Here is a 27,935-nt window from a genome sequence, read left to right on the forward strand (position 1 = left end):
AGTGGAAGGAGGTCCCAGTGGTCCTAAGACCTTGCGGATGTCCATAGGGCATATGAAGTGCAACATGTGCTTCAATTGGGAAGAAATTAGGCATGGTAAATGAACTGCTACAAGGACACATTAAAGCATCACCTTTTCTTATTCCCAGTACCAAACCTACAAATTCACCTTTTTGTCTGAAAACATGCTTTAAAATGAAATACTGTATTTAAGGGACCCTTAACAAATTGAGGTTATTTGCCTACTACCCGGGGCAGGCTAACTCACCATTTCCTAGGTTATTAAGAAAACTTAAATTAAATTAACACCAATGAAACTGCCTTCAGTGCCTAAATATGAAAGGTCACATGCCACATTGAATTCCAAAAAGAAACAAAGACATGGTTGTTCCCTTGAACCACAGGACAACATCGTTCACTAAACAGTCGCCCATTGCAAGAGACATTTCTAAAAAGGAATGCAGATGTGTGTGATGCACCAGCACGATGCATTTGAAGGTATATTAGAGAAAGTGCTAGCCCCAGTGATAGACTGCGGACGTATAAATAAATAAAATATGCTGCCTTAATGTCCTCTGCAACATCTACATCTTTGCACAGTTCGAGGTTAGCAGTGAAAAGACTGGAAGCATCTTTCAAGACCTCTTGCCTAACACACAATGCTTCCCTCATAAATCACATGGGAAGCATCCACGCAAGCACCAATTGGCAAAAGCAGTACATCCAGTCACACTAGTGGCAAGAGAACCCTGTACAAGTGTTATACAACAGGACTGTCTTTATCTCAGCCTTTTACTACTGCGTTCGGCTCTTTTATTATGCTCACTTGGGTTTTCTCTCATCAGTTAGTTTCAGACTCAAAATGTCTAAAAGCCCTAAATTGGTTGGGTGTTATACAAGGAAAAGGAGTCATTTGCACATCGATTAACATACCAACATTAATCAGGTTTGTGACTGTAGGAACAGCTACAAGAAAACGGTGGCTTTTGCTATGGTTGAAATATACATTTTTTTAAGACTGTTACTCTAAACTATTGCAAACTGAATTGAGATCTCAGTCCACAGATCTCTTACATCTTTAATGATCAGTACCGACATGAATTTAATGCCAGCAGTGTCCTCGTAAGGCATAAAATTACTAAAAATAAGAATAAGTTACTTTCCTTCGGTAACGCCTATTCTGGTAGAGACTATGAACCTGTAGATCCCTCACCTTGTGAATTCCCCGCAGGCACCTGACTGGATCTAGACAACTTTGATAAATCCCTTATGTGTCGATAGGTCTCTAAATAGGGATTTAATTAATGGACTGCATGAGTCCATTCCGCCGAATAGGAAGAAGGATTGGTCGGTGAGGAATCTCTGGTTAGGTAGTCTTTCAAAAAAGGCATTAGCGAAGGTAAGTAACTTATTTTTCTATCAAATACTTTCATCTTTTAACTAGCCACAGCAGATCTTAATCCTTAAGACAATCTACTGAAAGAATCAAGGGGTCTTTTGCACTGTTTCCCCCCCCTTTTTTTTTTTTTACACCGGAGAAGCCCACTAGTTGATCGTCCAAATGATTGTTACTGTGCCGAGCCCTATGCATTTGAACAATCGCCTCTATTAAGGTCACTCACTGTAACCACCATCTGCATATTATCTGTGTCCTGATCAGCTGACCTGCATGGGTGATTTCTACCTAATGCACACAAGGTCAGAATTACTCATCTTGATCCCAATCCTGCATGAACATTTTAAAAAGGACTAGAGTAGAAGCGTCTAGCTTCAGAGGTAGGCACTATTCAAATCCCTTGGTAAGCGAGTTCTTTTTCCGCAAATATATTAACACTCTCAATCACGTGAGAGAACATAGTAACCTTGGTTATTTCACTAGCCAACTGTCTTGTTCAAATCCAACTTGCTGTAGTTAACATGAGTCGATATCTTTTAGGGAGGGACAAATTTGAATGTCCCCAATAATTTACATCTATTTAATGACTTGATCTTCTTCGCTTTTTCCCTCCTTTTAGAATATTAAAGTATATGACTAGCAGGTCACCGTGTGATTTCGGGCCTTCACTAAACTTCACTGTCTTTTGAGGGGGACCTTTCTTATGTTTCACACTCTAGTGTTTTGATATTTTTGTTCAATTTCCTTTTCTCCCCCAATCTTATAAATTAGAAGAGCGATTGGGTAACACACTACTGTGGGCAGAACACCCCTATCATTACCCTATTGGGTTCCTTAAGGTTGTTTAACGTTTGTTGTTTATGAAGGTTCACATTTTTTGATGAGGGCATACCGGTCGTTGGGTATGCGGCGATTTACAGCTCTTGCCGTTCTATACAGCCCTGCTGAAACATTATGGTTTCTTGTGAACAATTATTGTTTTTCTTTTTCATTTTTTTCCATTAACTCTATTAGACAGAATTCGACTTTTGTGGAATATATAATCCCCTCGTCAGAGACTGCTGCCACTCTTTACACTGAACTTTATCAGTAGTTACTACTAGAGGCGCTACAGGGTGCACTAGTGACGACATACATGCATTAATTACTTTTATCCCCTTGAAGATACTTTTTAGCCAACTTCTATGTTTTTTTCATTCATCAATGTTTAATACCATTGATTCAAAGATCCCATGCAAGGTTTGCTGTACGAGTAATAGCACATCCAGCATATAGGTTCCAGGCTCAGCAGAGGTATACATATTTGAAAACATTGATTGGATGGATTTGTTGGCTGTAGCGTTATCTTCATAAAAAGCCTCATCTGTAAACCTAGTGACTGGTACCTAGCTTATCAAGAGAGTACTAATCTGTGAGTAATTTAGCATTTACCAACCTTGCTGACTTCACAGGCATGCTGCTGTGAGAACAAGTCCTCCCGAAGGGGCAGCCTGATCAGAGGACAAATGCTCAAGACCAGAAGTCCCGGGTACCACACCCTTCTCACACTGTTCCAAACCGCTAGGATGACCTGGGCCCGGTTGTTCTCGACCTTTTTCAGTACTCTACTTAAGAGGGAAAGGGATGGAAAGGCGTACAGAAGTCCCGAGCCCCAGCAGAAATGGAAGGTGACTCCGAGGGAGTACGGTCTTGGGAACTTAAGTGCACAAAAGCTTAGACACTGCATGTTTTCTGAGGTGGCTATTATATCAAGTCAAAGTTCTCCCCATTGCTGGAAGATGTCCTATGATATCTAAGAGTGTAACTGCAATATGCAGTCCGTTAGACAACAGCAACTCAGTCTGCCCTGGCATTTACAGATCTTGAAAGATGCTATAAAGTTAAAGAGATGCCTTGAGTGTTCAGTTACTTCCAGAGTCTTAGAGTCTCCTGGCACAGGACCCCACTCCCCCACTCAACCCCGTTTGCTGCAATTTCACATGAGGATTGTGTTGTCTGTGAGAACCTGTACCCATACTCCCTTGATAGTCAGGGGGTATGCGCTCAATGCCAAGCGAGGCGCTCACAACTCCAGCAGGTTGATGTGGAGGCACATTTCCACCAGAGTCAGCTGATCTCAACCTCTCCCAGATGACCTTCCTAACTCAGCAGTGATGCATCTGTCACCACAGTCCATTCTAGACGAGTTAAGTAGAGGGGTCTGCCACCAGTATAGTTGTAGTTGAGCCGCTACCACTGGTAGCGGTTTGCAGTCTCCTTCCACACCTGGATGAACTAACAGGTGTCCTAGGAACTGAGGCCACTGGGACTTCAGATCTCCCACTGCAGAATCCACATCTGCCACCTGGCGAGGTGCACGAGTAGCTATGCAGGAGGCTAAAAGGACCATAAGCCTCAGAGATGCTCTCCCTGAGATGCTGGTCAAGGGCTGAAACATTGGGATCGTAGTATGAACGTCCTCGACTCTGTGGAGGAAAGGCTCAGAAGAGCACTCTATCCAGGATGGCTCCAATGAAGGGGAGCCGATGTGAAGGAGTCAGATGTAACTTCGGCACATTTATGGAAAAACCCAACGATGTGAATAGCTTGATTGTCATCTGAAGGTGGCTTACGACTACCTGCGGTGAGCCAGCCTTCAGCAGCCAGTCGAGGTTTGAGAAGAGTGGAATTTGAACCTCCGCAGATGGGCTGCGACCACCATCACCTTAATGTACATCCGAGGTGCATTGGTAGGGCCAAAGGGGAGCACAGGGAATTGAAAATGCTTTTGACCTACTTGAAACCTCAGGTAGCATATGTGGGACTGAAGGATGGTTATATGGAAATAAGTGTCCAGCAAATCCAATTCCATCATGTGGTCTCTTGAATCCAGGGCAGAGAGAACTTGGGCAAAGTTCAGCATTTTGAACTAGTCCTTCCCTTAGTTCATAGGGCACAGATAGAGGATGGGACAAAGGTCTCTATCTTTCTTTAGCACCAGGATGTAACAGGAGTAACAACCAGTTCCACAATGTAGAACACCCATTGGTCAGATGTGATGCTCCTCCACCCAGGCTGGTAGACGATGCTGCGACCTCCCACAGGGCGATTGTGCACTGCCGAGGGGAACTTGAAGCTGTTTTGTGGTAGCTGCAGGAAGTGGGTGCTGAGGTTTAGGTAGTACGATCTCACGAGTGGTCTAGACGCTTTCAGCTTGATCCGAACAGCCTAGATCTATTGAAGGGCATTCCCATCAGGTACGGTTGGATGTCAGAAAAGAGGTATCTGAAGCAAATCTAGGGGTGGCGTTGAAGCACCACTCTGGTCCCAACTGCCATACCCAGACAGTTGGCTCAATCCAAGCCTGAGCGAATGAAGTACTTTGCTGCCTCCTGGCCATCTGTAATGAGGTGTTTCAGGGTTGGATGGATGACCTCGGGGACGGCTGGCAAGATGTCCGCCACTCTGTCCAACGAGACATGCAACTGCCTCGCATATGTTTGGTGAACATCTGCATACGTTTTGACTCTGTCAATGGGAATTGTAGGAAACGCATTATGGTTAAGGTAACTTGTGGACACTGGCTCCACCAAGCTCTACTGTTGAGGGAGGGTGGGGCAGGGGAGTTAAAAGAAAAAGTCCTGATCCCCAGGAAGAGGTATTGAATATGCTACTTACCAGTATGCATCTGTTCTTGGCATGTAGGGCTGCTGACATTCATATCTGTGCATAGATCGCCGCCTAGTGTTGGGTCCGGATGTTTGCACGTTGTTGTCCTGGAAGAGTCTTCGAAGTATCCTGGGATAGGTGACTCCTCCCCTGGACTACAGTGCGCATGGGCATCCTCTCCATCCTCAGATTGTTTTTCGCCATTGTGGCAGTGATGGAGTAGATACAGAAAGTGATGACCATGCTTACAGTAATTCTGAGAGCTGCAGCTGTTACAGGCGCCGGGGAGGAGGGAGGGCGATATGAATGTCAGCAGCCCTACATGCCAAGAACAGATGCATACTGGTAAGTAGCATATTCAGTTCGAGGCATGTGGGCTGCTGAATTCATATCTGTGCATAGAATACATAGCAGTACCTCCTATTAGCGGCGGCTACCAGTGCCAGCTGCAGCGGTCTGAAAAAGAGTTTTGAGAACAGCCTGTCCTACAGCTGCCTGCTGTTTTGATTGCACATCTACACAATAGTGTTTGGTAAATGTGTGTGTAGTGGACCAGGTGGCTGCTCTACATATATCATGCAAAGGGATGTTTCCTAGGAAAGCCATGGAGGCCCCTAACTTACGTGTTGAGTGGGCTCGTGGGGGAATCGTTAATGTGCGTTTAGCCTTTTGATAGCAAATTTGAATACATTTAACGATCCATCTGGCTATACCTGCTTTGGAGATAGCGTTACCTTTGTGGTGTGGGGCAAAGGCAACGAAAAGTTGTTTTGTCTTCCTAAAGATCTTAGTCCTGTCGATATAGTACATGAAGGCTCTCTTCACATCTAGTGTATGGAGTGCTCTTTCTGCGACAGTTTGTGGGTTTTGAAAGAAAACAGGCAGTTCAATAGTTTGATTCATGTGGAACTGCGATATCACCTTGGGCATGAATTTGGGGTTGGTACGTAGTACGACCCTGTTGGCGTGAACCTGTATAAATGGCTCTTGAACGGTTAGTGCCTGGAGTTCACTAACTCTTCTTAAAGAAGTGATCGCTACTAGGAAAGCTACTTTCCAGGTAAGGAATTGAATCTCGCATGAGTGTAGAGGTTCAAAGGGTGGACCCATCAGGCGTGTGAGGACCAAGTTGAGGTTCCACATTGGAGCCGGTGGGTGGCTTGGAGGAATTACTCGCTTGAGTCCTTCCAAGAATGCTTTGATGGCAGGCACTTTGAATAAAGAGAGGTGCTGCCTGTTCTGGAGATAGGCTGATATTGCGGTCAAATGGACACGTATAGAGCTGTACGCCAGATTGCATCGGTATAGGTGTAAGAGGTAACAAATTATGTTTTGGATGGATGCGTCTAGCAGGTTAATGTCATTATTATTGCAATAAATGACGAACCTTTTCCATTTGGCTGCATAGCAAGCTCTGGTAGTGGGTCTTCTAGCTTCCTTAATGATGTCCATACAGTCAGGTGGCAGGTTTAGGTAGCCAAACTCTAGGACTTCAGGAGCCAGATCGCCAGGTTCAGCTGTTGCGGATCTGGGTGCTGAATCTCTCCATGGTTCTGCGTCAAATGCGCGGGTTTGATCCACAGCCTTTGATGCGGCACCACGGAAAGTTCGAGAAAAGTGGTGTACCATGGCTGGCGTGCCCACGTTGGAGCAACCAGGACGAGTGTCAGGGAGTGTTGTCTGAGTTTGCGAGCCACCAGCGGTATCAACGGCGCTGGGGGAAAAGCGTACGCAAATCTGCCGGACCAGTTCATCCATATCGCATTGCCCTGCGATTGTGGATGTGGGAACCTGGCGGCAAAGCTTTGGCATTTTGCGTTTTCGCTTGTGGCGAATAGGTCTATCTCTGGATGACCCCATTGCTGGAAGTACGGTTGGAGTACTGATGGGTGTAACTCCCACTCGTGCATCTGGTGGCTGTGTCTGCTGAGCAGATCCGCCATCTGGTTGTCCTTGCCGGGGAGGTGTTCCGCCATGAGGAACATGTTCCTCTGAATGGCCCACTTCCACATGCTCTGAGCCAGATGAGACAACTGTGGAGAGTGTGTTCCTCCCTGCTTCTGTATGTAGTACATGGCGGTCATGTTGTCCGTCCGGATCAACACGACTTTGTTGCACAAGTGTACTTTGAATGCTTTCATAGCCAGGAAGATTGCCATCAGTTCCAGAAGGTTGATGTGCATCTTCTTTTGTTGTGTTGTCCATAGTCCCTGCACTGTGTAGTTGAGTACATGAGCTCCCCATCCCTGGAGAGACGCGTCCGCTGTCAGTATTATTTGTGGAACAGGCTCTTGGAACGGTCGGCCCTTGCAAAGGTTTTGTGGGTTCCACCAATGCAGAGAGTTGTATGCCCGACCGCTCACCAACACTAGGTCTTTCAACTGTCCTTGAGCCCGATTCCACTGACGTGCTAAGCACTCCTGAAGCGGCCGCATATGTAGTCTCGCGTGTGGGACTCTGAAAATGCAGGAGGCCATCATGCCTATCAACTGCATAAACACTCGCGCGGGAAGGGAGTGTTGGGGTTTGAACTTGGAAATCAGCATTTGCATGCTGTTGATTCTCACTAAATTTGGCTGAGCTGTGGCCGCCAGAGTGTCTATAGTCGCACCTAGGTACTGTTGTACGTGTGCGGGTTGGAGATGGGATTTTGGGTAATTTAGTGAGAACCCCAGACTGTGAAGGAGGTGAATGGTGCGGGACATGTGGCTGGCACATTGCTGGGCTGACTTTGCTTGAACAAGCCAGTCGTCCAGGTAAGGGTAGACGTGTATGTGCTGCCTCCGTAGATGTGCAGCCACAGTAGCTAGGCACTTTGTGAAAACTCTGGGTGCTGTTGTCACGCCGAAGGGAAGGACTTTGAATTGGTAGTGCTACCCCTGAACAGTGAACCTGAGGTATTTTTTGTGTGAGGGGTGAATGGGTATGTGGAAATACGCATCTTTGAGGTCCAGTGTGGCCAGGAAGTCTCCCTGCTTGAGCAACGGGAGGACTTGCTGTAAAGTGAGCATGTGAAAATGCTCGGAGAGAATGTAGCGGTTCAGGGGTCTCAGGTCTAGTATAGGTCTGAGTGACCCGTCCTTTTTTGGTATTAAAAAGTACAGGGAGTACACCCCCGTACCTTGCTCGTGGACGGGTACGACCTCTATTGCGCCTTTTAGTAGCATACTTAGCACTTCCTGCTGTAAGAGCGTTAAGTGCTCTGAGGATATAGGACGGTGTTTTGGAGGTATTGTGGGTGGAGTCGAGATTAATTCTAGGCAGTAACCGTGTTTGATAATATCTTTGACCCGCCTGTCCGTGGTGATGGAGTTCCACGTGGACAGGAACCTTTGTAGCCTTCCCCCGACAGGTGTTATGTGGTCGGGAGGAAGGGAGAGGGCGTCACTGTTTGTTCTTGGGGGAGGACCTGGTGTTGCCGTATCCGCGTCCTCTGCCCTTTGTGCTTGAGCCACGATAACCACCCCGGGTGTTTTTATCGTAGGAATTTTGTGTGTTTCCGTTGTTGTAGGTTTGCTGTGACACCTGTCCTCTACCTGCTCCTCTATTTCCGGGGCGACGAAAGGAGCCGCTCCGAAAGGACTGCGTTTGGAGAGCCCCTATGGACTTTGCAGTGTCTGTGTCCTTTTTTATTTTCTCTAGGGTGGTGTCAACCTCTGGCCCGAATAAGTAGTCGGGATTGACAGGCTGGTTGAGGATGTTATTTTGTACCTCAGGTTTGAATCCGGAGATTCGTAACCAGGCATGTCGTCGCAACATGACGCTAGTGTTAATGGCTCTGGCAGCTGTATCCGCGGCATCCAGTGCACACTTAATGGATGCGTTTGTGAGGAGTTGTCCCTCCCTGATGAGGATCTCTGCTCCCTCTTTGAATTGGTCAGGGAGATGTTGGAGTAATTGTTCTAATGTGTCGTAGTGTGCTCGATCGTAGCGAGCGAGGAGCGCCTGAGTATTGGCAATGTGCCATATGTTAGCTGCCTGGGCCGCAACCCGTTTGCCGGAGGTCTCTAGCACCTTGGACTCTTTGTCCGGGGGAGGAGCATCACCTGTTGTTTGCGAGTGTGCCCGTTTGCGAGCATTCGCAACTACTATGGAATCCAGAGGTAACTGGCCTCTAATGTAGGTAGGGTCCCCAGGCGCCGACCTGTATTTCTGGTCGATCCTGGGGTTTATTACTCTTGCCCTGGTGGGTTCCTTCAAGATGTCCTTTGCTGGTTTGACGACACCCTTCAACATGGGTAGAGTTTTTATATTCCTTTCTGAGGATGCAAAAGTATCCATGAGAAAGTCGTCCTCAACGGTGTCAGAGTGGAGTTGCACACCATGATTGGCCGCAGCACGTTCAATGAGGGCGTTGAATGCGGCAGTGTCCTCTGTGGGAGACGTTTTTGCTCCATAGAGTTGCGGGTCCTGTGTATCCATAGGTGCACCCGAGTCTACAGGGTCATCCCAAGCTTGGTCAGGGTCCTGTTGGCCTTCAGGGTCCATCTCTCCGGGGTAGGGGACGTGGTCACCTATGTAGTCCTCTAAAACGTCTGTTTCGGAATGTGTGGGAGAGAAGGACTGTGGATCTTGGTAAGAGGAATGGAGAGGTTCGTAAAGAACTGGTTCCGAAGCCACTGGCAGCTTTTTCTTAAACGGGATCCGGTAGGAGTCCAAAGCTGGCTCGGAAGTTATTCTCCTCTTGTGGAGCATCATCCTGCCGGTGTCGGCGTCGATGATGTGTGATGGTGACGTCTCTGCAGGAGAGCGTTCGGCAGGCGTGATCGTGGTGTGGGTGACCCGTGTTCTGATTTGGAACAGTTTTGGGGCCGTGGATGGCGGCAGGCCAAAAGTGATGTTGGCTGGTGCCGAAGAGGCTGTTGGAGCTTTTATCGGCTCGGAGCCTGACGTGTCCTGGAGGACTGCTTTGTGTTTGACGCGTTGCGCAGCAACTGGCCGCACCTGGAGCGCCATCGATTCTTTGGCGCCGACCGGTTCTGTAGAGGCGGGCGTGGACTTCTAAGGCGCCAGTGGGTCATCGAGTCGAGGAGCGGTAGCAGCCGTCGACGTCGTCGATGAGTGTGCCTTTGGTGGTGCTGTCGAAGCGGTGTGAGACGCAGCAGGCAGTTTGACCTTTGGGGTCGGAGCCGATTGTTTCGGTGCCGGGAGCCGAGTAGGTTTGGTGGCACCGAAGGTCTTTTTCCGTGTGTCGGCGCCGACGTCGGCTGCTGCAAGCTCGGCACCGAAGTCTCTTTTGGTGCGGTCGGTGCAGACGGGTTTTGCTGGCGTCGAAGGTGTGGTGGGCCTCGATCCGACCAGCGTCACTTTTGGTTTCGGTTTCTGGTGAACCAATACAGCTTTCGGTTTCGGTTTCGAAGAAGGGAAACCAGCCGTTTTGGGTAGTAATGGCTGCCGCTGAATGTCCGAGGCCGGGCCAGAGGGCGGGGCCGAAGAACTGCGGGATAGGTCTTGGGTAAGGCCCGAAGGCGATCCCTCGACCGGAGCCATAGACTGGCGCACTGGGATATCCTCAGTCTGTACGGGTAGGCCTTGCTCGTCACCGGAGCTACTCTCTTCGGCCCCTAAGGCCTCATTGTAGTCTCCTACCTCGGTGTCGGCTTCATCTCTGTGAAAGAGTCGTTCTTCGACGTCCTCCGATCCGGAGTCGTGTTCGGAAGCGGGGCTGGAGGGTAGGTTCTCCACGTCTTCGACATCTTCGTCATCGGCGCTGAAGATGTTGGTCGGGGCCGGTGCCGCTTGCTGCGCTTCGAGTCTCGCTGCTCGTCGATTCCGGAGAGTCTTCTTGGATCGGAATCGGGCACAGGCCATACATGTAGACTCGTCGTGATCCGGTGAAAGGCATTTGTTGCACACCGGGTGGACGTCGACATGGGGATATTTCGCGTTGCATACAGGACACCGCTTGAATGGTGTCCTCGATTCCATCGTCGATGTCGGGTCGATGGTCGGATAAGATGCGAAAAAGTTGGTTCTGGAAGTTAGTAAACTAACAAAGATACTATCGATACCGATCGGGAACCGTACCGACGCGAACTAAAGGCCTTTTGGCCTGGAAAAAGTTTTTCCTAACTTGAGTCAAGATAAGCACATCCGAACCCAATGGCGGAAAAAAACAATCTGAGGATGGAGAGGATGCCCATGCGCACTGTAGTCCAGGGGAGGAGTCACCTATCCCAGGATACTTCGAAGACTCTTCCAGGACAACAACGTGCAAACATCCGGACCCAACACTAGGCGGCGATCTATGCACAGATATGAATTCAGCAGCCCACATGCCTCGAACATGGTGTCTTTCCACTTGCCTAATAATGGAGGGGCAAAATCCAGGCTTCATTTTGGTGCCCACACGGACATCAATGAGAATTTAACTGAAAGGAAGTAGAGATTCTTGGAAAATTTGACCTGTTTTGAGTACCTCAGTTAAAATATTTGCCCTCAGCTTTGTAGTGTGCAGGGTGAGATCCAAAACTTCTGCCACCCTCCTGATCACTGTTTGAAAGAAGGCAAAGTCCTCTTTACCTAAAGACTGGTGAGGGTTGGAGCAGGTCAACATCTGGTAAGGTGCCCAACCCACTTGCATCTTGCAGACTTTTAAATATGCTTTCATCATCGTTAGGAGTGTTACCATGATCATCATGATCTTCGTCTGAATTAAGCTGGGATGTTTCCGGATCAAAATAGGAGTACAGGCATGTCATTTACATGGGTATCTAACCTTCAGAGTCCGATAACACTATCAGCTCAATTTTTGGTGTTGAGACTCTAGTTGTGGCATCGGTTTTCGTACCGTCAGTTGAGGCCCTTGAGCTGAAGTCAACAGAGACAGGTTTGGAGATGATCCTGGCCTCGAAGTGAGGTCGACTGGCTCTGATGGAATCGGGGTTAGATCTGCCAGCGCTAACCTGACTGGAGGCCAGCTCAGTTCCTTAGGTCCTGAAGGTGCTCCATCTAGTGCTTTAGCAAATATTTTGTTCAAAGCCAGATTCAGTTCACCAAGCTGTTGAGGAGTTGCCAATGGCCTGGGAAAGTCATGGTTCATCCGAATCAGTTGTGGAATCTATTTTGAATGAGGGTTACGACTCCATGGCCTGAAGGCACCCAGAATGTCGCACAACTTCGGATGATGTGAGTGGCAGGACGATGGAGAACCGTGCTTTGATCTCTTATGCTTGCTTCGATTTTTTTAGACTTACCTGAACTTTGAGCCCCGAGATCAAGAGCGTGTCTGCGTCCATGACCTTTTTTTTACTTCTTTCAAAGTTCTGAGAAAACAAGCTTGCTATCGTGAGTGTCCATTACAGACATCCAACGGTTGCAGTCCTTGCATGGTTTATACCGAATGAGCATCTGACCAAATGGGGAACGCATCAGTCACCAACACAGACACTGCTGGTGGGGGTTAAAAGGGAATCCTTGAGACCTGTGCTCCTCCATATACCACCAGGCTAGATCCACCACAGTGTCCAGGAGATCACAATGTTATCTGATGGATCTCCCCTGTGCTGGAACCACTGTCTGCGGAGGCACCACTGTAGAGTCCTTGTGTGCCCTCAGGTGGCAGTATGTATACTTTTTTTAATACATTTTTTAAATTTATTTTATACAAGTTAGATACACCAGAGTTACACATAACGGAGCATGCAGAACAGCAACTGTCTGGCCGACTGAGCCATGGATGTAGCCGTGCAGCATATTGGAACTGCACATGAAGTTCCCCTCCCCCTAAATCCAACCCTCACTTGATAATGCGTCCCTCATCTGGTGGCTCCCGTGCCTCCAGCTCAAACCTTGACTGCATTAGACCAAATATCATCCATGGAAAAGCAAGAATTTTCGACTCTCTGGAGGACGATACCTCAGTACTGACACCATTCAACCCATATTTTATAATCTTTAAGTGGGCAACACCTGGCTTTGTAAATAGGCTTTTTCCAGGCTGATGCAACGGTCCAGCCTAGCCTACCACCACTCCAAGGATGGATGGTTGCCGTACTTCCAGGCCCTGGTAATGTTCCTTTTCACTATCACTAGATTCAACCACAGCAGTGCAGTGCAAGATCTGTCCAAATCTATCCTATCTGTGATATAAAGGATGACCAGCTTGGGAACCGGGGGCAGTGCGCCACCCCAGAACTCATTCTAGGCACAACACCCCCTCCCAGAAAGGGTTCACCCTTTAAAATATACAGATTGTGTGGGGACGAACCTGTCCTTGACCTGAACCTTGACCTGAAGATGGGGACCTACTCCCCATGTCACAATATGGGGAGTAGGTCCCCATGTTGTGACAAACAGCGTAGGCATGCGGTGAGGCCATGCCCAACATCTTTCATAGCTTCTACCGAGTGTAGTAGAACCAGAGTAGGTATATCCACTGTATAAGGCAGAACTGTGAGGAAATTGATTTTTTACGGGGGAGGTGCATCTCTAGTCGTCGGTGAGGGGTCCCAGATCTCTCTCCCACGCTTTCCTCAGTCGATCAGTAAGCAGTGTTGGCCACTAATGAGAAATTTTGTGATTGGTCAAATCACCCTGGAGTATTTTGGTATCCAGGGGCTATTGTCTGGTATGTCTGGGAGCCCCTTGAATTATTGGGTGAGAGCATGCCGGAGCTGCAGGTACGGGAAGAATTGTCAACAATGCAAGTTGTATTCCGCCTGCAGCTCAAGAAAGGATTTCAAGTAACGCCTGATAGGAGGTCTCCCCAATGTCCAAATGCCTCTTGTGTCACAGGATTTTAAGCCCTCCATGGCTGTAACTTCTGGCAGCCGGTTGCTTGCCACAATGAGATTTCTTTGGTCAAGCGTCCCGCCCACCCAAGGGCCTTGTGTATCCCCCCAGATATGAAGGGTTATTTTCAAGCCGACGGGAGATCGCACGGAGGGATCCCCCTGTACAGCAAGTGTCAGCGCGGTGTATTTTGCATTACCCATCTTTCAGAGGCATGTGTGGGTCAGGTGCATTGTTGAACCACTATTCATTTATAACAATGAGATGAGAGGCCCTGAAGTACGAGACTATGTCCGGGGTTGCAATGCCTCCATCATAAGAGGATTTACAGGATTTGGCAAGGACTGTCCACTGGTGAAGTGGCTCCACAAAAAGTCTTGCAGTAAAGAGTCTAGTTTCTTGAAGAAGGAACGTGGGAGCAGGAAAGAGTAGTTTTGCAGCTGGTATAGCAGGAGGGGCAGGACGACCATCTTATAGATAGCCGAGCTTCCGAGTAGGGACAGCGGTAGTGTAGTCCTGGTCCCAAAATCTTAGGACATTTGCTCCAGATTAGGCTGGATGTTATGTGCCCAGGCCTGGTTGGAGTACTCAGCCATGTGTACTCCCAGATATTGGAAGCCATCCCGGAGGATCGTTATGCTGTCCACCCAACCGAGGGCTGATGGAGTGCACGTTATAGGGTAGACCAAACATTTGGCTTTATTAATGGTAAGCCTAGAAAAGGCCCAGAAGAACCCAGGATCTGGAGCACCAGGGGACCTAAGTCCTAATGGTCATCTAGAAAAATTAGGATGTCATCAAAATATAGTGTGTCAGAGACCCCGGAGCCCATTCCAGACCCCTAAAAACATTGACCCTCAGTCGCCTAGCCAGTGTCTGATCTCTATTTTGAATAGTAAAAGCGACAAGTGACATCCCTGCCTTGTCCCCCTGTGTAGCGGGAAACCTCACCCTTTCTTTGAGGTCAGTATACAATAGTTTAATTGAGAAACTTGGGTCCAAAATTAATTCGCATAGAAGACAGAACAGGATGTCCCATCAGACAGAGTTAAATACCTTGTTGCAGTCCACCAGGAGGAGTACGTGCGCTCCTGGAAGTCTGGCAGCCAGTGCATCGTATTAGTGCCGGATATTATAGCGTGTGGCTCTCCGAGGAATAAAGCCAGACAGGTCTGCATGAACCAGGAGATCACGGGGTGCAGACTGTTGGCCAGGGCCTTAGCCCATATTTTGACCTCGGAGTTTAAGAGGGAGATTGGGCGGTATGCAGAGCAGTTGTCCAGTGGGTGTCCGCTCTTGGGTAGAACTACAATATCTGCCAGTCGAAGGTTAGGAGAAAGTGGGACCGATTCTTGCACCTGCAGAACACCTTACATAGAAGGTCCATGAGTAGTCCCCTATATGATTTGAAAAAGTCCACCGGGAGACCATTAGGACCCGGAGCGTTGCCTGATTGGAGATGAGACAGGGCCTCCCCAGCTCCTCACAGGTGAAGTCACTGTCCAGCGAGTCCACCTCGAGGACCATCAGGGGGCTTTTAGTTAAGTCATTCACAAAATCACGGTGGATCTCAGGGTCAAGCTCCAGCAGTGGAGTTTATAGCGCTGCATACAAAGTGGCAAAGCAGTGTGCTATGGCCGCGTCCCTCACACACCTGATCTCCCTTTCCTCTGTGTCAGCATGTGTACTTGACTAGTAGGATGCACACAGATAGAAAATCCCAAGTAGACGAGAAGTGGCACTGTTGCCTGCAGGTGATGCACTACCACCTGCAGCAAGCTGGCTTTGAGCAGCCAGTCATCCAGGTAAAGGAATACGAACCACTGACTTCACCTGGATAAAGATCTGAGGTGCCTATGTCAGCCTAAATATCAACTCCTCAGAGGCCAGCAGGTACCTTGGGGACCTCTTCCAGAATTAAGCTTCACTAATATTCCTTAACATTCACTAACGTTACATTATGGCTCAAACCAGTGTTTGTTCTACATCATACCTTGTAATAACTTCTACAGTTAGAAGCAAAGTATAATCGTTTCATGACTACTCGGCACCTTGGAATGGACATAAGTTTTTATTAAAAGACTTGCCAAACGTTTTCACTGGTACTGAATTTATCAATTTTGAAAGGATCAGGAGAAGTGACCCTGAAAACATTCTAAACCAGGGCCAGCAGGCTGCGCACACATCTCAGCGAAGAGAGCTATTTCAATGAACTATCAACCAAAATACACAAGGGACTGGTACTCATCAGCTCTTGATTCTTAACTTTCACCTGAAATGTCAGTGTGAAATGACAAGCAAAGCTAGATCACAGAAAGGGTAGCAATCTAAACGAAATTTCAAGGCCAAGAAATGCAAATACCACCTCAATAGGTCTAAAATATATGACATGTTTATGAGTTTACTTATCTTATGCAGATAGAACATAGGCTAGCAGTGCAGACTAGAAAGCCCATATTTGGGAGGGCTTGATCTTATTTACAGAAGGCTGGTCCCTTTCTGTAATGGGCCATACTTGGGGAACAAGCACTGGCCAAGCCAATAAGTCCAGCATGATTTAGGGGACTGTTAGTTGCTGCTTTGTTCGGTAATGTGTAAGAAAATGAGTTACTTATCTGTAACTGCAGTTCTCCAGTATTGGTATCTTTCATAGACTCACCTGCTTGAATCATTCCCAGATGTCAAAGTGGAGGTCCCACTGTACCATAATCAAGCAAGATGTATCACTATCATAGACTTTAATGGCAATTACTTTAATAGCCCATGTCCTTTTTAAAAAAGGACCAAACTTCAAACTTTACCCAATTAGGCAACAGCATTCTGAAGAACACTCCTAAGTGGCTGAGTCAAGCACAAGCGGGAATACAATAATCCTGAGCTATAAGGGGAGCCTCCCAGGGAAGGAGGGTGGGTCGCAGGTGAATCTATGAAAGATACCAATACTGGAGAAGTGCAGTTATAGGTAAGTAACTAATTTTCTTGTGCAGTATTGGATCTTTCATAGATGTTCATGTTTGAATCAGAATAGCAAGCAGTTATTGTAATTAAACATTTTGCAAATAAGTACTCGTTAAGGATGGTTAACAGTTTAATATATAAAACACACTAGATGTGATAAAAGCAACGTGCTGTATACAATATTATAAAGATGTACCTGTATATAAACAAATAAATACATACAGTAACAGAGGTTCACCTTATTGGAACAGATGACTTAACACTGCCTGTCCAACGGCAGCATCACTGCACTGTGCAGATCACAGGCAATAGTGCTGTGTGAATGTGTGGGTGCTCTTCCACGTTGCAGCATGACATTTTCACAGGTTACCTACAAACAAGGCAGCCGAAGTGGACTCTGTCCTCATTTAATGTCAAGTGTGTGGAGAGATCTGTTAGTGATGTCGGATAGGGGAAAAAAAATTGTAGTATGATCGGTTCATTGAGATGAAACTGCGATGGAACTTTGGGAATGGAACTTTGGGAATGAATCTAGGTTCTGTTCTAAGAACCATGTAATACTCAGTGAAATGTAAAAGGGCTCTTGAATTTATGAAAGCCTGTATCTCACTTACTCTTCTAGCTGAAGTGAGCGCCAACAGAAAAGCTACCTTCTGGGTGAGAAACTTCAGGTCTTCTCTGCGAACGGGTTCAAATGGAGGTTTCATAAGTTGAGAGAGAACTACATTTAGGTGCCATTCCAGGGGAGGAGCGCATACCGGTGGAAGCTCTGAACAAACCATTCATGAATTGTTTAATATTTCATGTGGAACACAGAGGGAGAGTGCGAAGAGTGTCTATATCTTGATATTTTGCGAGAAGTATCCTGATAGACGCATGCACCAAGCCTGACCGAGCAAGCGAAAGGAGATGATGCAGAATCTGTTTCGTTGATGCCTCAAATGGATGCAGGGGGATTGCTGACACCATAAACAGAACTGCTTCCATTTCAGCATGTATGTTTTGATTGTGGCTTCCGCTCTTGCTTTTGAAAGTATATCCCAGAAGTCCTGAGTAATATTCAAATTTCGCAACTTATGGAATTCAGGAGCCATGCACATAAGTGAAGAGAAGCTGGGTCAGGATGTAGTACTTGCGTAGTTGGTAGGCGAATGGGATTGGACTCCGACAGTAGGAGAGGCTCCGTGAACAAATGTTGCCTGGGCCACTTGGAGGCAATCAGGATGAGGCAACAGCGTTCCACTTTAATCTTGTTGAGTAACTTCCGTATGAGAGGGAAGCATAGATCCTGATCCATCGGATTAAAAAGGCATTGCCCCACAGCCCTGGGAGCGGGTACTAACTGGCGTTGAACTGGAACTTGCTGTTATCGTTTGTTGTACAGAGATCCAATGCTGTTTTGCCCCAAAGTGAGAATATTATGTCCAGCTCTGACTGATCTAGTTCCCACGCGTGGCAGCTATCCATGGCTCTGCTCAGTGTGTCTGCCAAGGTGTTGTTTGTTCCAGATGCGTGCTGCTCAGCCCTCAGAGAGATCTTGTGAGTGAGTTCCAATGCTCTTTGGTTTCCTAGGAGAGCATTAGTGATCGTGTACACCCTTGCTTGTTGACATTGTGCATGCTGGTCATATTGTCTGTGTGCACCAGCACTGAAGATCCTGCTATCCTTGATAGGAAAGCTTGCAGTGTGGGAAAGATGTTTTTTAGTTTCAGGCAGTTGATATGCATGGTCTTCTGGAGTGTAGACCACTTCCCATGAATTTGTAGGCCCTGCAGGTGGCCACCCCAGCCCTTTAGAGAGGGATCTGTAGTTATGACGAAAACAGGTATTGGAGACAAAAACATGAGGCCCTTCGAGAGATGAGTTGCCACTATCCTTGGGTTGATGCTTATCAGATCCTCGAATGACCCTTCTTGTCTGAATCCATAGTCTTTGTAGCTCCTCTTATAATGATCTCATTTTCAGGTGTGCAAGAGCAACTAGTTTGATTGTGGAGCACCGATTTGTACAGATGCACTAAAACAGACTTTGTTCTGGAGAGTTTGCAGCCTTTGTTGTCTGTCCCGTGAGAGTAAGGCTTAGTTTGGGATTGTATCCATGTTGGAGTGTAGAAACATTATCCTCTGCTTTGGATTAGCTATGACTTCTGAGGATACACAGTGAGACCCAGTTTGCAAATAAAGTGAGGCAAGCTTTTGTAGCTTTGGACGCTTGCAATGGTGTTGGGGCTTTTAGCAGCCAGTCGTCCAGGTAGGGGAATACCGGATGACCTTGCTTTCTGAGAGTGGCTGCTAGTGGGGCAAGGCATTTGGTGAAAATGCAGGGAGCTGGTTTGAGGCCGAATGGGAGGACTCTGAACTGGTAATGGGTGCCGGCTACGGTGAAGTGAAGATATTTGCAGTTTTTGTGATGCATGGGGATGTGGAAATATGTATCCTGTAAGTCTAGAGTGGTCATATATTCTTAGTGGTTTAGGAGGTGCAGGATGTTTGAGAGAGTGACCATGCGAAAGGGTTGCTTCAGCAAAAATGTGCTTAACGTTCCGAGGTCTAGAATGGGTTTCCATTCCCCAGTTTTCTTTTTGATATGGAAAAAATGGGAGAAGTAACCCACGCCTTACTGGGAAAACTGAAATGTGTAGATTGCTCCCTTGGCAAGCATGACAAAGGCATATTTTTTGAGTAAGTGAAGATGAGGGGGGTGCGCTCCCCTTGGTGGATTGATTGCCGATCTCTCGATAATCTCTAGGGCATGGCCATAGGTGACAAGATCTAATATCCATCTGTCTGAAGTTATTTGTCACATAGGTGGAGGTAGTTGGTAATGTTCACACCCACAGGATGGGAAGAAGTGGAGGTAGCCGGTACTTGATTGTATATGCCACCGCGGGCGGTTGATGGTAGGGTTGTTGCTGGTAAGCAGCTATGTACTGTGAGTGGAAGGGCCGATACTGTTGGGAGCGCTGATATCCTCCTCTGTAGGTTAAAAAAACCTCTTCCACATGCCCTTTGAAAGGGCATCTTTCCTAATTGCAGAGTGCCAAGGGATCTGGCCATGCCAGTCTTGATAGCCAATAGAGCATCATCTATGGGCTTTCCAAATAAGGTTTCCCCATCGCAGGCCATATCCAGGAGTTTGGGCTGCGCTTACGGACTGAAGGTTGTTGCCTTAAGCCAGCCTTGCCTTCTTAAGGCTGCTGCCTCTGCCATTTGGAGAAAGCCAGAGGAGACTATTTCCTTTGCCGCAGTCTATTATTTTGGATGACGTGCACTCTTGCCTCCTATTTCTTGCTTTCAGGCACTAGGTCAATGAGGGGGCCAATGTCAGACCACATCTGCCAATCTAGAATTGCCAGGGAACTGGCCACACTAACTGCGATGGCAGACATGGTGGCGAACCGCTTGCCTTTGCTGTCCAAGAGCCTGCCCCCTTTGTCTGGTGGCATAGAGATGGGAGTGGAAGGATTTTTAGAGCGACGCTGTGCAGCTTTCAAAATAACCGAATCTGGTTTGGGATATCCTGTGAGGCAAGCAGGAGAATCTTCTCAGGCCATGTATTTTTTGTCAACGCTGGGCAGTACCGCTGCCATCGTTGCTGAGTTTCTCATGATTTTAATCCCCTCTTCTCATACGTAATCTATAATGGGGATGGCTCGGACTGAGTTGCTTGTCTGCTCCGTAAAATCATATAGGAAGCAGTCCGACTGCTTGACCGAAACTGGTAGGTGAAACCTTGTTGCAGCTCAGTCCATTAAATTATGTAAGTCTCTAATGTCCTCTGGAGGAGAGTCTACAGGCTGTCATGTTGGAGGGTGGGATTAAGTTAACATCTCATTCATCTCGGGGAGGCTGAGGATCTGGAATTTCGCTGCCTTCTCTATTGTCATCTGATGACGATGGGTCTTCTCTTGGTGGCGCTGTGTTGGAACAGGAGTCATCCTGGGTGTTACAGGTGGAGGAATATGGCTTGGAGTTTCAGGAGACACGGATACTTGGATGGCACCATGTCTGGGATGCGGTTCAGTATAGTACCGATAATGCTAATCGTAATGCCTCTGCTTTGCATGAGGTTTATAGTAATGTCCATAATTTTGTTCTTCATCTTTGACATCATTGTATTCCAAATATTTAACTTGGAGCTTTGATGGGCTTTGAGTTGCTCCAAGAGGGCACACATCGTCTGACTCCTCCAAGTCTAGCATGTGTGCAGGCAGTTCCCAGCCCTGGTAGATGGTGTGCGGGGCTCAGATGAGGCAGCTTCCGAGGAAATTGGTTTCTTTTTCTCCTTTTTGAGAGCTTCCTTGACCTGGAGGGAAGTTTTAAGGGCCTTTTTGCTTTCCTTAGAGGAACCTTGGTCATGGGGCTTTGCTCTTCTGTGAGCCCTTGCCGAGGTATCACTGCAATCCTCAGAATATGTAATTTTCTGTGTTTTGGCGTTCTGAAGCCACAGAAGAAGCATCCCCTCCCTGTCCAAAGTTTTGGATGAAAAAGTGCTACACTCCTTTACCTTGTGCTGTTGGTAGAGGCAGTAGAGACAATCCTTATGTGGGTCATTCACATGTAGCCTCTTCTATCTGCGGGTTTTGCAGGGTCTGAAAAGGCCTTTTTTCAATAGTTCAGACACTGTAGCAGTAGTATTACTAATTCCAGAATCTGGATTGAACAGAACTGAGCAGAGTTCAGAGAGACTCCATTCACACACAACGCACGGTAGAAAATCTGAGGGACTCAGCCTCTCTTGGAAGTGTTCTACAGTGTGCTATCACCTGAAAGTTTAAAGTTCTGTCCTATTTTTAAAAAAAGGGCATAGATAGGCTATTAAAGTGAATGTTCATTACCATTCTAGCCTAGGATAGTGATACATACTGCTTTGTTATGGTACCGTGGGACTCCCACTTCGATGATAGGGCATGATTACAGCATGTGAATCAATGAAAGATACAATAATGGAGAAACTGTTGTCTGGTGTATGTGGATCAGTGACCCTGAAAAGCTTTTAAATGATGGCTAGTAGGCAGCACACACATCTCAACAAAGAAGGTTATTTCTCTGAACTATCAGCCCAAATAGACGAGGGAAGGGTACTCATCAGCTCATGATTCTTAATCTTCACCTGAAGTGTCAGTGTGAAATGACAAGCAATGACAATTCACGCAAATGGAGCAATCTAGACAAAACTACTAGGCCAAGACATGTAAATAATACTTAGCTATGTCCAAAATGTCTGAAATGTTAGCAAGTTTACTTGTCGTATGCAGATGTAACATTGCCTAGCAGTGAAGAAAGAACAGAAAGCCCATATTGAGGACGGCATGGGCTAATTTACACAAGGCTGGTCCCTTTCTATAATGGACTACAAATGCCAAAAAAAGCATTGTCCAACCTTTTCGGTCTGGCCTGCTTTAGGTGACAGGTATTTGTTGTTTTGTGCTGTAATGTGTAAATTCGTGTCTGATGTGTGTGGATTCACACAAACATATAACAGACAGAAGTACCCATAAATATTCAAACAGTATACAGAGACAGACACAGACATAGAAATGCAGTGGATAACACAAATACAGTGACATGCAGAGACAGGTCAGTGATACAATAGAAGAAGATCAGACTGAAAGTTTGGAAGGCACACAGACTAACAGGTATTGGCACTGAACAGCGGACTGACGATCCATCAGGGGCATAATCTAGTTAGCATGAAGGTGCACACCCTTCACAGGGAAGGTCAATCTTAACAATATTCAGATCTCCCAAGTTTAAAATGACTACATGGTAGTGTTACGGCCCATAACCTCACCGGTCTAGACTAGACTCAGCGAAGCCAACTGTCAAGTAGTATATGACCCACAGCTCAGACCCTGACAGCAGTGCTATTGCAAAAATGACAACAACCCTACTGAAGCTTACTTTTGACACCAGAGCTGTGCAGGGTATATCTGCTTCAGTAGTAGCTTGCAGAAGTATCCTTGAAGATGCACAGAGTCAACGGGTGCAGACCTCAAAACAGCAGAGCCATCGACAGGTCACCCAAGTAGTTATCAGACCCACTTGTAAAGAGTATATCTGCCTCACAAGATTCAGAAGGCATGCATTGCTGAAAGTTACTGCTTATTGACTCAGGTTATACCACGGTCAGTGTACCACACATAAAAACAGGCTATGGCCAGGCAAGTTGTCTCAAGCTTAAAGACACACTGGGTCTCTGAGTAATAGCTGAAAGACTAAAAACGTGAACATTAATTTGATTTAACAATTTGAACCCCTAGAAGCTCAGAGCCATCTCTCAGGCAACAATGCACTCATTGCAACACAAAAAATGAAGAAATACAGACTACCCCTAAAGCATGCTGCTGCAGCCCTGGAAGCGCATGGAAACACCAGATGGGGCCTCAGCAGCACAGTGGTGGTGGGTGGAGGTGAAGAGGGTATGGGTGGTGCATCAAACCACTGACGAGAACCACCTACGGGAAATAGCCCACACCCAAAGAAAATACATTAGTAGCAGCAGCAGGGTCATGTGCAGGGCCACACCAGCAGAAATGGGGGAGCACCTGAAACCCAAATATGACATCATGAGAGCTCAAGTCTCCTAGGCTGTATGGCTCCACAAGTGTAACAAAGGTGTTGAGAAAAAGCAATAGAGACATGGGCTAGGCAGATAATCCCCATAAAATGCTACATGCAGACTAGGAAAAGGTGACTCTGGGGATTACGGCTGGCCCACCCTAGCCAGTAAAACTTCTAGCAGTGAAGGGGAATCCAGCAGGAAAACTGGACGGCAGGTATGGTGCAAGGGAAAGACACTGGTCATTAAATCACACCAAGTCACCCAAAAGGAACCAGCAAAGACTGGGGAGCAGCACAGTGCCGAAGGAAAAAAAAATCCTTTTCCCTGCATGCATCAATCAACAGCAAGGTGTGGGCTGTGAAAGTAGGCCAAAGCAAAAACCACCAACCAAATCTGGTCTACAGAGGGTTGATTAGAACTGAAGGAAGCAGTATATCCATCAATGTTGACACAGTATTACCTGTCCATAGTCATATGGGTGAAGGGGAGCAGGGACCATCGATGGACAGCTGTTCAGACAGCCACCTAATTCCCCAAATCACACCCGACTGGACAGTCCAGAGCGCTACCGGACACTCCAGAAAGACATGTATAGTCTCAGATACTGTCCCACCTACCTCCGTAATAGGAGAAAAATTACACCACTGATACACTGCAAACAAATTATGTACATGTGCTACTGGGTATTAATTGCTGCTTAGAAACATCAAATGTATTCTCCTTCTAGTTAGTCCAATCCAAACACAGAAATGCTGTTTGACAGAGTAGCATAGGGTTAGTTTAACGGGCTGTGCATGGTGTAAAGAATTGGACTATTAGTTAGGAGGTTTTTTTTTTACTAAAACGAAAATCGAAAAAGGGGAATGAAATATTCGGAGCTTGATAAAAAGAAATATAAAGTGCATGTTAAGCCCGATATGTTATTCCTGGTGTGTTTTAAGGACTCAAATCATGTTGTAAAACAGGAAGGTGTTCATCAACCTGAGAATAGAAATAAACCTGGGACGTAACAGAATATATGATTATAAAAAGCATGCATTTTGCTTAATAACATTTATAATGTAGATGATTATGGAATTCCAACTTACTTATTATTTTTAAATCCTCCCATATCTCTAGCTTGTTTGAAGGCCTTTAAGAAAGAAAACAACAATTATTTGCAGTCTACACCTCAAACAAATCAAACAGACACCTCTCAACATCAAACCTAAGGAAACTCTTTGGATGTCCTATAGCTGGGCAAACAACTTCATATATCACCCTTCAGCTCTTTTCTCCCATGGTTACTCAACCAAAGTAATCCAGAACCTCAATTGTAATAACATTTTCAGATACAAAACTTTAGTTCTCAAGGAAAATTAATACAAGAAAAAAGGGCCTGATTCACAAAACAATTTTGTGTACCTAATTGGGAGGTAGGTGGACAAAAACAACAATTATGGCAGTAAAACCCAGGTCAGGATAAGTGGAAATTTCACTTGGAACAGCGGAAAACGAAATGTGCAAATGTAGTACTGGTGTGATTATGGGGATGTACAGGGGAATAGGCGATGCCAAAAATACAATGAACATCCAGACACTCATGTGTAGGTATAAGCATTCTACAGGTATTTTCCCATCCTAAACCTCACAAAAATGTACTCCTGTGAAAGGCACGAGGAAGTGCATTTCAAGGTTGAGAAAAGTAAGCAAAATGTTCACGTTTTATGCCGGTGAAGAAAACTGAATATTCACATGAATACATTTTGTAAAGAAGATCTTCATATATAGATTTCAAGGAATTCTTTTAGAATAACAATATGGTTCGACATTTGCACTAGACATAGGATTAACCAACACCACCTAATTTCAGAGTTTTTATCTGTCCTTTGAGAATTGGGCCAAAGGTATGTTTGCAAAATACAAGGTATGGCCTAAAACAAAGACGGGAAAAGCCTTGCAACAACTTTTTCATGCTGTACCAACTGAAGCTAACTCCCATTGCATTTTCCAAGCAAATAAGACTAGGAGAACCATTCACCTCTTTTTTAGCAGTGATGTTAAGCTCTCTGAATTCAGCTGCATCATAAGGGTATCTCTCAGAGTAGGCAGCATCGATAACACTGCCAATGAAATAAAGAGAAAACATATATCAAAATTAGGTTGAGGCTGAGTAACGCATTCATATGATACACCTGTATTAATCATCCTTCGGCTTTATTTACAATACAATACATTACTGGAAGTTGGAATCCTATCCATTCATGATTTATGTTTACAACTTGCACAGATTCAGACTATTTGGGAATTTACAAACTATCTGCCGGTAAGCATGGAATTCTGTGCACTTTTTTTTAGATTTCCACACATGCTACTGCCCCTCAATGCATACTTTTGCAGACTGTGCATGGGTTCCGAATCCACTGGGATGTGCCAGGGTGGGAGAAGGAGACCTGCATTTGCGCTTTTTAACCTTTACTTTTTCTGCACACGGAAAATGCTGCACCTTTTTAGAAAAGAAGTGAGCTACATACCTTTCATATTCGGGAAAAGAAATCATTACAAATTTAACACGCAAGTGAACATGGTAACTAAGTAAAGAATGAGTTACTTACCTTCAGTAACGATGTATCTGGTAGAGACACAGTCTAGCCGCAGATTCCTTAACTTAGACTATTCCCCCAGGCATCAGACTGGTCTTGGAAAAATCTTTTCCCCCAGCAATACCGCTGCACACCGGGGGGATGGGGGGGGGGGGGCTTCTCCCGGCTCCGTCCCGACGTCGTCCACACAAGTGACGTCAATGGAGCCATATAGGTCCCCCCCGGCGTGCTGACGTCGGTTTTCTTGTTGGAAACTTTTCCGCGCCACAACGCTGAGCAACTACAAAAACTGTGAGAGTATATGAACAGTGTGCCAAAAAAGAACAAAGATCTGTGAAACAATAAGAACAAGAGACTATAGAATGATGAGAAACCTCACCACGTGAAAAGGGTACTTAACACTTGAAGGGACCATGTTGAAAGAGTACTCCATACTTGAAGGGACTGAAGGGAGCGAACAAAGCACCCGCCACTAGAAACAGTCTCGCCCAAGCAAAGAGCCGTGCCCCTCCGGAGAGGCAATGGCATTGGAAATGATGGCATGAGAAACGAAGGACAGTTCGCAACCACAGAATGGGACCGCATGAAAGACTGTCTGTAACCACAGGATGTAACTGTGAAGGACAACAAGACTGGAACAACATGTCTCATGGCGAGTAACCAGAAGCGAGCAACAACAGAGAACGTCCACCACACTCCCCACAATGACCTATGAGCTGGAACATAGGCAAAGAGAACCTCAACCCAATTGACTGCAGCATAAACAAGGAAACCCCAAAACAATGGGGGAAAAAGACGAGGGCAGGTAGAAGAACATGAGAATCTCAACACCAGAGATCCAGGGCGGAGGAGCATTGAAAGCATGTAACCCAGCCACCCAAAACGAGAAAGGGTGGACAGCCAATGCGCCAGAACAGAAAGACACACCCTGCCCCAGAGGCAGGTGAACCAGAGTAACCCTCAAGAAGACCAAGGCCACCTGTAAGGAAGCCAGTGGACAGAACCCCACCTGGAAGGTCCTTGCAGAACAAGGAGGATGGGTGGGCTTTAGGGAATCTGCGGCTAGACTGTCTCTACAAGATACATAGTTACCGAAGGTAAGTAACTCGTTTATCTGATAGAGACATCTAGCCGCAGATTCCTTAACTTAGAATAGATACCAAAGCCAAGTGATTGGAGGAGGGTCTGCGACTGAAAACCCACCAAGTTCCAAAGAGAACTTACTTGTCAATAATATTGAAAAAAAAACGGTGGGGACAGCAAATGCCAGCGCGGCGGACACCAGACCAATGAAGCTCTACAGGGGAGCTATAAAAAGGGGGGGCAAAGGCACCACAACCCTGCAGAGGACAGACGAGACCTCACTCGTCCAGGCAGGAATGAAAGGAAAACACAGAACCAACAAGGTCAGTGCATAATGGAAGAAAGGTATAAACATCTGCAAAAAAGAAGTTCAACTGAACACCAGATCCCATGGATTCGCAATAGACACAGTCCCAGAGAAGGGACAAGACAGTAGGTCAGCGTCAGAGCAGACAAACTAAGCATACATCACAGTGGATGCCAAAAAAGGAAGGCGAGGGAACAACGTCACCATGCCTAGATATATAGAACCGTGACTACCAGAAGAAACATGTATATCGATGACAGGATACACACAAGGAGACAGTGTGTACCATGAGAACTACACCACACCTATGAAAAAGCCCAAGAATTGAAGCATCAGGTAGTCAAGCCGCCAACCGAACCCAGAGGTACCCACGGTGAAGGAAAAACTGGGAAAACCAGGGAGACACAGAGGGCTCGCTCCCATAAGAGAGAGAGAGAGAGAGAGAGAGAGAGAGAGAGAGAGAGAGATTTGGGGTAAAGACCCCCAATAATAGGGCAAGTGAAAACCTAGTAAGCGTGCTCTCTCACTGTGGATAGGCTCAAGACGTGTGTGTGTGTGAATATATATATATATATATATATATATATATATATATATATATATATATATATGTATATATATACCAGGGGTCTCCAACAGGTCGATCGCGAGCTACCGGTAGCTCG

General features: G+C 46.4%; 1 protein-coding gene across 2 annotated transcripts in view; it reads right to left on the reverse strand.

The window, feature by feature from the left end:
- PEX3 (peroxisomal biogenesis factor 3) overlaps nucleotides 1-27,935 on the reverse strand; it is a 330,616-nt gene that overhangs the window by 140,072 nt on the left and 162,609 nt on the right. For both annotated transcript variants that reach the window (XM_085611666.1, XM_085611667.1), the window contains exons 3-4: nucleotides 25,319-25,400; nucleotides 24,387-24,430 (exon numbers count right to left, since the gene is read on the reverse strand). In XM_085611666.1, the coding sequence (XP_085467792.1) occupies nucleotides 24,387-24,430; nucleotides 25,319-25,400 (126 nt within the window). The remainder of the gene's footprint in view (nucleotides 1-24,386; nucleotides 24,431-25,318; nucleotides 25,401-27,935) is intronic.

The sequence above is a fragment of the Triturus cristatus genome, chromosome 6, assembly GCF_964204655.1.
Source record: "Triturus cristatus chromosome 6, aTriCri1.1, whole genome shotgun sequence".
In the NCBI taxonomy this organism is placed as follows: Eukaryota; Metazoa; Chordata; class Amphibia; order Caudata; family Salamandridae; genus Triturus; species Triturus cristatus.